Below are 10,912 nucleotides of genomic sequence, written 5' to 3' on the forward strand. Positions count from 1 at the left end.
TGTGTGTGTGCGTGTGCGTGTGCGCGTGGGCACGTGCGTGTTTGTGTGATCATGTCTACACGCATGAACGTGCACATGTGTGTTTGAAAGTCTATGAAGGGGAGCAGATGAACTGCCTGATACGGTGGATCAATGTGTTTACGAACGGCCTGCCGTGGACAAAGACAGAAGGGACAGAGAGAGAGTGAAGGAGAGTCAAAGAAAGAAAGCCAGAGTGCAAAGGATCTCCATTGAGTGTGTTTTTTTGTGGCTGAAGAATCGTCCCCAATGGCTTTGAAAAGGGGGGATAATCCTGTCAAGTAAGCGGACCTTTGGATATTCATGACCGGCCGAGCGGCTCTGCGTAATGAAAGAGGACACAGCCAGGATAGGATTAAACATCAAAGTGAATCCGAGGAGCACAGGGTCCGGGACATGAATCAGCCAACGCATAGACACAGAGGTCTCCGAGGGGTGCACTGGGAGCGCATGGGGGCCAGTGAGGTGGTGAGCGGACAGAGAAGACGACAAATTTGGGGCCTGGGGCCTCCTAAATGCCATTCAGGGGAGTGACCTGGGGTGTGCACCTGCCCCCCCCAACCTCAGTAGACATATACACTTATACATAAGCGCACAATCATACAGGCCAAGGCAGTGACCAAATGAGAGTTACTCTCATCACAATACCTCACTCTATAGAGCTGTTCAAGATCAGATATCTATTGTGGACAATTGTTATTTGGCATTGGCGATCTGTAAGATTAAGTTTTCTATCGATAGAATCACACGGCCATGCAACAGAACCACAATTTACAGAACAATTGCTGTGATTTGTTATCTAAATCAGAGTGACATGCAGTCTGAAACACAAAATGTATCTCTGCGTGTGTGCGTGCGTGCGTGTTGTTGGTGCGTGTTGTTGGTACGTGTTGTTGGTGCATTTGCCAAGCAACATTTTCACTTACCTGGAATTTGTCCTGCATTTACTCATCCTAACTATTAGGTGCAGTGGGTGCATATATAGTGCACAGGGTGTGGTTGGGGAACAGTGTCTTACTCAAGGACCTCGATCCAGGATCGAACCGGGGAGGCGGGGACCTTCCGATTACCAGACGGCTGTGTGTGTGTGTGTGTGTGTGTGTGTGTGTGTGTGTGTGTGTGTGTGTGTGTGTGTGTGTGTGTGTGTGTGTGTGTGTGTGTGTGAGTGTGTGTATGCACATGTGAGAGAAGGAGGGGTGTCGAGACAGTGTGTGTGTGTGTGTGTGTGTGTGTGTGTGTGTGTGTGTGTGTGTGTGTGTGTGTGTGTGTGTGTGTGTGTGTGTGTGTGTGTGTGTGTGTGTGTGTGTGTGTGGGAGCCTATCAGATACCATTTGGGATGACGTCCCATATGGTTTGGTGACCATGTCATGCACACGTCTGTCACCTCTCACTGGCCTTGCCAACTCTGGAATCTGACTGTTGGTGGCAGCTGGGACATTTGGACAAAGGGGCAACAACATGACAGGGTGAAGGCAAGCCAGAGCTCTATTAGACAGACACATTATGCACAGAAAAATACAGAGTGTCAGTTTAACCACATGAACCCATATAGCGTTCCGATTCTGGTACGAAAATGGCCGATTAACAAGCGTGACACGTTGTGAGCTTGTAGATCGGCTTTTTTCGGTGATGGTAATTCATGCAGAGGGAAATAAGGAAAGTATAGAGTATAGGCCCATGGCGGACTCCGGGTCAACTAAGTACAGTATAGTGTTTAACTTGTTAAACTTGTTGTGAGACTGGCTTTCCGTATTATCACAATAATGTCTGATAATGGTTACGCTAATTATTTGTGCTCTGGGTTTCTTCCTATGAAACTGATCGCGGGTATCACGTTGCCCTGCAACATATGTCCTCTCTAAATTGCCTGCCCCAAGTGCATCAAGTCATAAATCTAATTAGCGTTATGTGCTCTTAACACCAGAAATGACACCCCCCCACCCCCAAGTGTTTTCTGTACATATATATATATTTGTTTTTAGTACTACAAGTATATAGTCTTTAAATGTCTCGATGAAATGAATACACAGGACCACAATGGAAATAAGCCTTTTAAGCACCATTGTATAATCGTACCACTGTACCTTTTTTAGCAAAATGTTAATAAAGTATTCAATCAATCAATCAATCAATCAATCAATCAATCAAACACCTTCTCTAATTTACATTGGGTCACAATTATAACATCACATTCTACTGCATAGATCCCGGATAATAATGTTGTTGGTATGAGTTGTAGTAGGTTTTTAACAATCAGCGGGGGGCTGGTTGGTAGCTCGGACGGATCATCTGTGTGAGGTTGATAGGAGTGGAGGAGGAGAATAGAGAGCGAGTATGGTGGAGGCTATTACTGCCCGCTTTCTCTGGTCTTTAGTGGAGGATTATCTAGTGGGAGAGGCTCTGAGGAGTGCCTCACATTGGGAGGTCAATGAGCCGACCTCCTGGAGAAGGAAGGCAGCGAGGAAAGATGGCAAACATAGTGGTGAGAGCTCAGTGCACCTCTCAACAAGGGCTGATTGACAGATGTGTCCACCTCTGCCAATGCAAGAAGTCAATGGCTGTGCATCCTTTTGCATGGCGATGTCATGCACTGCATGGGTGTGTATCGTGTTGTAAATCAGTGGTTTTCAAACTCAAATTAATATGTATTTGGCTGTAAACCCCCATCTGAACATATTTTGTGCCTTGGACCTCCATACAAGATTTGTGCTGTTCAAATGTTTCAAATGTATTCCAAATCTTTCAGATGTGTTCAAGATGTTTTGAAAATAGCAGATGTGTCATGTGATGCGACGCGTTGTGTGACTGTAAACTAATGCAAAAAAACGTGTGCAAGGGCATGTGTGCATGGACATGGGTGTGCACGCACGCACGCACGCACGCACGCACGCACGCACGCACGCACGCACGCACGCACGCACGCACGCACGCACGCACGCACGCACGCACGCACGCACGCACGCACGCACGCACGCACGCACGCACGCACACACACACACACACACACACACACACACACACACACACACACACACACACACACACACACACACACAGACTGGCTGACAGGTGGACAGAGTACTTACACTGGTCGAAGATGGATGAGAGGGTAATGGTGTTCTATTCTGCCTCGCTCACCCTTGTTCAGTCATTTATCTTCACTTGTTGGAGACGTCCAGACACGTTCCTCAGAATTATCACTACAACGGTCAGGTTCAAGGCTTGTCCCATATGAATAGTAAGAGCCGGTCAACATGTTAACCTCTTTAACAATTTTAACCAACCAGTCTTTATCGTATACGAAAGGTTTTTGGATAGCTGAACATTTAAAGGCACACCATAACCGTTTCAATTAAACAAGGTATTTTTGGTATAATCTTTCACTGGTATGGGCTTCACAATAACAATTCCACCTAAATGAGTTTTATGTCATCTTCTATTTAGTCACAATGTGAGTGTTTGTGCCCCCCCCAACACTCATGCCAAAATAATACGACCATCGGACATTGTTACACTGGTGTTTTTAACCCCTAAAACAGAAACTTTTGAAAACACCCCGTTTTAGTTTGAAAATATTTTAGTCTGGACGGGATGAAAGTGACACTTTTAAAAACGATGACAAAGACACCCACGTTTGTTTCCTGTTGGGTCTTATCAGTCATGATGTATCTGTTTCGTCACATCCCTATCACATGACCCTTTTCCATAAGAAAACAAACAGCATCAGCCTTGACACTAATTCAACATGGTTAACGAATTAAGGCATTGCCGACCTTCCAAAGTTCTACAATTTATGATGAAAAAAAATAATTGTTTGCAATTGCTGTTCTTCCTCCAGTATTTCTGCAACTACCGGCAGATGCATGTTCAGTGTACATGAATCATGTGATGTGCGTTTTCAGGCATATTAATATGGAGATGGACAGAGATTATTTCTCAAACAGTGCTAAAATGCTCACTGGACATAATCTTAAAATGGATGTGTCCTGCTATACACAGCTAGAGGCATGATCAGAAAACACATTTCTCTGTAGCAGGGTACGGAGAGCGTCTCCCTGAACCATGATAATACCAAAAATAGTTAAAAAAAAAAGAAAGTCGCTTTACATGTGTGTGTGGGGCTGGGGGAAAAACCTTATTAGGAAACAATTCATCCATTAGATTAGATGTCCTTTATTATCCAAGGGAAGTTCATTTTTCTTGGATACACCACACTTAAAAGACAATAAAAACAAGATTTAAAAATGTTTTTAAAAAAAAAGAATGTCATCTACAAACTGCATGTGTGCATGTGTGTGTGTGTGTGTGTGTGTGTGTGTGTGTGTGTGTGTGTGTGTGTGTGTGTGTGTGTGTGTGTGTGTGTGTGTGTGTGTGTGTGTGTGTGTGTGTGTGTGTGTGTGTGTGTGTGTGTGTGTGTGTGTGTGTGTTCATGGCGGGGTTGTGTGTGTGTGTGTGTGTGTGTGTGGGGGGGGGGGTTAACACAGTTCATCCAGGCGAGGGGGTTCTGGGAGGTTATGCTTATTAAAGAGCCTAATGGCAGAGGGGATGAAACTGGCCCTGCCCTTTTGTACATTTCTTGTCTTTTTTGTTCCAGAGCCAACCCCTTTTCCTTCATATCCCAGCTCCATTTTCAGAAGTAAAATTTCCAGGGTGTGAATCCTCATCCATCATACCACTGCCAGCCTTCACCTTTAACAGTGATTTGCGTCCCTCTGTACCGCCCTCCTCTATACAGACAGACATAACCTCTGTAAACCCACCCATGGCCTTGTGCTGTGAATGTGAGTGGGCCTGTTAGACTTTAATTGGGCTTTCCCTGCCCTTGGTTTCCTCTGCGAGAAGAAGCTCTGTGTTGAACTGTGGACAAGGATGTCTCTGGATGTTTAGTTCCTGTGAATCCATCAATGTCACAGTTAAATGGAATTGGGGCTTTGAGGGTGGATGCGTCTGGGACAGGAAGGAGCTTCCATGCTTTAACTAATATGCAGACATCAACTGCCTCTCCCCCATATCCCTTTTATAGTGTTGTTTCACAGAGCGACATCTGCCAACAGGGCCTTAACAATTAACGGCTGCATTAAAGTTTGAGTTGATTTTTCAAAGGTTAGAGAAGAGTATTTTGAAATGATATTCATTGTCAGAGCTGAAAACAACTTATTGTTGAAACAATTCAACTGAAAGCTATACATTCAGGTCATATACAACATGTCAAACTTAAATCAAAGAGAAAACAGAATGACAGGCGTGTCAGTGGGGCAGTTAGCAACAGAAAACATGAATGTGGCAAACTTCCATCTGTATTTAACCAGCCGTGACCAACGGAGTGTGCGCTGCTATTGAGAGCAAAGCATTTTGGTTCCATTTCACAAAGGACCCCAGAGGTTAGCCTCACGTCTCCTCCCACCTTTACCACCCCTACCACCCTGTGATCAGCACCAAATGCCCAGAATCCCAGGCCAGCTCTCCCGAAGCATGCTGGGAAGGACAAAAGCAGGCCTTCAACCAATTGGTTCCACCTTATTAACAGCTTGTAATCTTCTCATATCCTTGGCTAGGCCCCATAGAGAAGAAATCGGGGGAACAGACAAGTCTGTCCTCTGTCCCCGCTTTGATGCGACACAGACATTTCCCTCTGAAAAGCCCTGTTATATTTCCATTGTCACTCCTGCACCTGTTAGCCCACGGGGACACATGGGGAAATTTAGTCATTGGCATCTGTTAATTTCTCATTAGATTTTCTTTGCACTTTGAAAACACACGGCTGTTTGGGTCATGTTGTTTTGTGTGAGCAGCATTGCCGCAAGATATTTGTTTGAGAGCTAAATAGTCTCCAGCGTTGTGGCTGTGGCATGTGGGGCACATGTAGTTAGGATGATTGGTTTGACCTTCATACAGATGGAGAAGTCTCTCCATTATTCATGTAGAAAGTAGCCAGAAGATTTTTATTTATGTCATGCATGTCTTCCTTCAGAATCAGTTTGAGCAATAAACAAGGGTATTAAGGGCCAACAGATGAGCATGTGGAATATAGGGGCCTTTTTTCTTTATTGTTTGTTCTTTAATCACGCCAATTTGGAATGATTCCTTGAATGGGTAATAATGTGGTGAGTCCTCACACCTAGACTACAAAGAGCTCAATCACATACCTCATTACTTTTAATTGACTCCATTAAGTCAGCAGGTTGAGTGCCGCACCAGCAGTCAGAATGGGGTTAGAGTTAACCACTTATACCTTAAATCTTATACTTTGTTGACTGGATTTCCAAGGGTTTTATACCATGCCCTCCTGTTTTCACTCTACACTAAATATCTTGGCTGAAAAAAGAAGATCTACAAGCTCACAACGCATTGTGAGCTATTTTCACATAATATTTGACCCAGAATAATCTATGTTCTATTTATAATACAATAGAGTTTATGCTGTGCGAGTATGATTCAAAGCCAAATACATTTTGTACTATCATTTATTTCAGTAGGAAAATGTTCATGCTCTTCATTAGACAACATTATGCTCTTATCTCTTCCATCAGAATTATGGAAGGAAGGAAGAAGGCAAAATGATAGCTCCAGATTGTAGTATTGCTTTCGGTGTATTTTCCATCCTGTACGGTTGGCTTGACCCAGGATCATTTGGCTCAGTCATCTTCCTCTCCACCACCACCCCCCCACCCAGGAAATGGCTTCACACAGATGCAGCATTTAGCACCCAGGTGCAGCCCCACCATTGGACGGCTTTGCCCAGATGGAGAGCACCCCACCCCCCATAAAGACGCTAGTCTTCCCCCTAGCCTGAAGCCACCGGTGCTCCTGCCCTGGTCCAGACTCATCAAAAGGCCCCTGGAAGCTGGGGCTCCCATTTTCTCGGGGAGGCGGATGTGCTGGCCTTTAGCTCCAAATCAAACCCACTTTTCTTCCCTGTCGTTAAGAGGTGGAGGGAGAGAAAGAGGGGGGAGGTGTGGCTTTCTGGTGGACACCAGGTTCTTTCTTTCTCCCCCCTGCTCAGTCTCCTGCATGTGTGGCTCCTTGCAGGTGGCCCCCTTTCTTTTGACACCCAAACCGATGTTCACAAAACACAGTCTCCGGGTCAAAAGCATCTCGGCTAGATTTCTTTCATCGTCCCGTTCGTTTGAGCCCTGTGTGTTCACTGTTTTGTCATTGTCAGACATGGGGCTAGAAATCAAATTGAATGTGCACACATAGACACACACAGACGCACACACAGACACACACAGACACACACAGACGCACGAACAGACACACTAGACACACACAGACGCACACACACACACACACACGCAGGCACGCACGCACGCACACGCGCACGCACACACACACACACACACACACACACACACACACACACACACACACACACACACACACACACACACACACACACACACACACACACACACACACACACACACACACACACACACACACACACATTCATCCTGGCTGCCTGCACTATGTTCTCCTGCAGGTGCTGGGGCCATCCGCCTGGCCCTTTTCACGACACCCCCCTCTTTTCCTGTCCGTCTGCAGCCCCTCCATTCAGCTTCAATCACAGCACCAGCCGCACGCCACCGGACCACTGGCAGGGAAGGGAAGGGAAGCGCCTCCGCACGCATCTTTCACCCCCGCAAAAGACAAGACGGAAAAAAGGGGCTCTGGGGAGAAGAAGAAGAAGAAGAGAAAGGATCTTCCTCCTCCTCATGTCCTTCTGCTTTCATCGCAAACAACTTGCTTTCTGTTTGTATGGGGGGGGGGGGGGCGTGAGAAGAGTGGGGAGTGTGGGCGTCTCTATGGAGGGGGGCCTAGAACTGAGAGTAAAAAGGCGGGATGGGGACTTGGGTGTGATGGTGCGATGGTGTCGATGGTGAGGCCTTTTGTGCGTCCCATGAATGGCACATCTGAGGTTTGCAGCCTGACTCGCTGCAACACGCCAGCTTCACCTGTGGTATAGGAGTCAATTGGCTCGTTGTCTGCCAGCCTGGAACAGTGCCCAGCTCTCATGGGAGCCAGTTTGGTTAGCGGGGGCCACTCAGAATTGAGTGACAATAACCTCCAACCCCGACAGTGTCAATTAGCTCCCCCGTACACAATGATGTAGCTATTCACTGGCAGCCAACTGAACGGCTTCAACGACTTGTATAACCATGTTAATACCGTTAATGCCTACTCTCTGTAGGCTAATAGGTTATGAATGAGTTAGTATTAACCACTTTCATACTGGCATCCCTATTTTGGTCATGTCATTATAGGTGTAAATGTTTTGTCTTTCAATCTTTCAAAGTTTTTCATAAAGTTTCCAAATTGCGATTTACAAGCTCCCAACACAACAAATTTTGAGCTTGTAGATCGGCAATTTTTGTATGACTAAGTATAAAATAAGGCTTAATTGGTTAACAAAGAGGGAAGGTTTCCAAATTTTGCACAAGAAGACTGCAGTCACTAGGTCCTTCAATCACTGTGCTTTGTTGTTCATTTAAGCTTAATTGAAGTTAATTTAGTGCAGTTTACGTTTGAAAATCTTCTAGGGTTCCTTGTCACCTCAAATGCAATGGAGGCTGGAGCAGATTCTGCTCAGGAGGCCTTGTTGTAAAAGACACTACTGTCTTGTCATGCCAGCCGCTCGTGAGAACGACAATGTCCTCATTTATCCTTACTGTAGAGAGGGAGAGACTCCCAGCTATCTCGCCTAGCCTGTTATGTAAGGACTCTCCTGCTGAGAACCTTAAGTGGCTGTCAGCTCTGATTTGGACTGACTTTTCAGAAGCTCTGTAAAGCCTGGCGAAGGGAAAAAAAGCACAAAGGACCGTGCTTTTCCATTGCACATTTGACTTTTCTGTTGCCTTAATTGATTTTCATCAATTAACTTTGGGTTCTGGAAGGGGGGTGTCTGTTTGTATCATATGAATGCATCTGTGTGTTGATAAAAGTAGCCTCACGTTTTCCCTTGGGGAGGAGTTGGAGCCGAGGTGGGGGTGTGTGAGGGGAGCGTTTAGCTCACTTCTCCTCTCTGTGAGCTGTCATTCAATGCAGACGGGCTCCCGTGGAAATTAGATAAAACTGAGCTGGCCCTTCAGGAACCACACACTTGTACAGCCGCACACCAAAAGAAGACATCCGAGGCCAACGCTTGTATATTGTGCAGGGTGGCAGTTATCTTCTTCTACAAGCAAGGAGGACATTTTAAACACAGGAGTTACAGCAACACCTGCTGTGAGAGAAGGTCAGCATAAGAATTTGAGTTGATTGATTGAATTTTACTGGAGTGATCTCCTGTATTTGTGTTTGGACAGTATGTTTTGTATTATTCATTGTTCAACTTAAAAACTTGCAGTGAAGACATTTTGTAAGAAGTACTTTATTTTTCTTTTCTTTTTTTGAACCTTGAAGACCAGTACTCCACTGACAAGAGTATGAACATTCAACTAAACCCCATGATCAGAGCACAGGAGCATTCTCTACCCCTCTGTGTCCCTGGTTCTGTCCAGGACTTACCTCGCTGCCCCCCAGGGTTCTCCCCTGGCTCCCGCATCAACCCTGGATCCATACTGGGCCTGCAGGGCCCTCACAGATCAGCCAAGCCTCAGAGGGAGCTCAGCCACGAGGAGCAGCAGGAGTTAAGAAGGAAGATCAATAGCCGAGAGAGGAGGAGGATGCAGGACCTCAACGTTGCCATGGACGCCCTGAGGGAGGTCATGGTGCCCTACGCCTCCTCGCCATCCCCCGCCTCCTCCTCTCACTCCCACCAGCCCGGGGCTCCTCCGGGACGCAGGCTGTCAAAGATCTCCACCCTGGTCCTGGCCAGGAACTACATACTTCTCTTGGGCTCCTCTCTGCAGGAGATGCGGCGGCTCCTTGGGGAGGTGAGTGTCGGGATGGGGGTGGGGGTGAACTCGGGGCCGATGCCCAGACTGCTGCTGGCAGGAGGGTGGCCCCTCATCTCTGGCCCAGGTCAGCTCCTCCTCTCCCCGGAATCCCTCCTCACCTCGGCAGCTTCTTCCTCCTCCTCTTCCTCGCCCTCGTCGGCTAAATGCCCCCTGCTTTCACCCGGCCCCATGGAGGCGCCTGTGGGCCCGGTGCAGTGGAGCTCTGCAGGGGGACCTGGGGGGTCCCTCTGCCCCTGTGGGGTATGCAGACTGCCCAGGTTTAGTCACTCCAGTCCGGGTCCCAGGTTCCCCAAGTGACAGCCGGATCCCCATTGAAGCATCTGACTTTATGGACAGAGATGACAGCAAAAACGAATGCACTTGATAACTTTATGTATGCAATGGGTATTGTTTTCTATGAATTGCTATTTTTCTAACATGTTTAAATTGTTCACTATGTTGTACGGTAATTACTCACACTTGCCTTTGGGTGATCCTTAGAAACATTATGGATATCTGTTTTATATTATGTAAGCTGATTTCCTTTTGGAAGAATGGTATGCATAAATGAATCTAAACATTCCATATTAGTTGCAGGAATAAAATGTAATTGCATTGAATTGTTGAGAGACGTGTATATCTATGAGTGTGGCTGTGAGAGATAATGGAGAGAGAATACAAGGAATTGAGAGCATGCATGTTCACCTATAGATGACTATCTGTGCATGTGCCACCTGTGTGCATAGATGAGCACACATGCAGCTTGTGTGTGTTCCGTTCGTCCATTCAGCAGAATGTTAGCTCAGCATCTTTCCATCCATTGCCTCTGTGTCGTTCTCTCCCATAAGAGATCATAATTTGATATGACATCATTCTGATGCTACGGAGGGCCAAGTTCAGTTGAGAAGCTTCTTACCCCTCCAAACCCCACTCCAAAATATGAAACAGTCCTATTCTACCTCTGAGCCCCGGTTCCATCTTTGCCTCTATTCATCTTTCAACATGCAAGAGATCAA

General features: G+C 46.4%; 1 protein-coding gene across 1 annotated transcript; it reads left to right on the forward strand.

The window, feature by feature from the left end:
- Positions 1-9,443: 9,443 nt before the first annotated feature.
- On the forward strand, positions 9,444-10,214 carry olig1 (oligodendrocyte transcription factor 1; the record flags this gene model as incomplete). The annotated part of the gene is made up of 1 exon (XM_084084454.1): positions 9,444-10,214. The coding sequence occupies one exon, from the start codon at positions 9,444-9,446 to the stop codon at positions 10,212-10,214; it is 771 nt and encodes a 256-aa protein (XP_083940580.1).
- Between the last annotated feature and the right edge of the window lie 698 nt (positions 10,215-10,912).

The sequence above is a fragment of the Gymnoscopelus microlampas genome (genome assembly GCF_963454915.1).
Source record: "Gymnoscopelus microlampas genome assembly, chromosome: 17".
NCBI classification, from domain to species: Eukaryota; Metazoa; Chordata; class Actinopteri; order Myctophiformes; family Myctophidae; genus Gymnoscopelus; species Gymnoscopelus microlampas.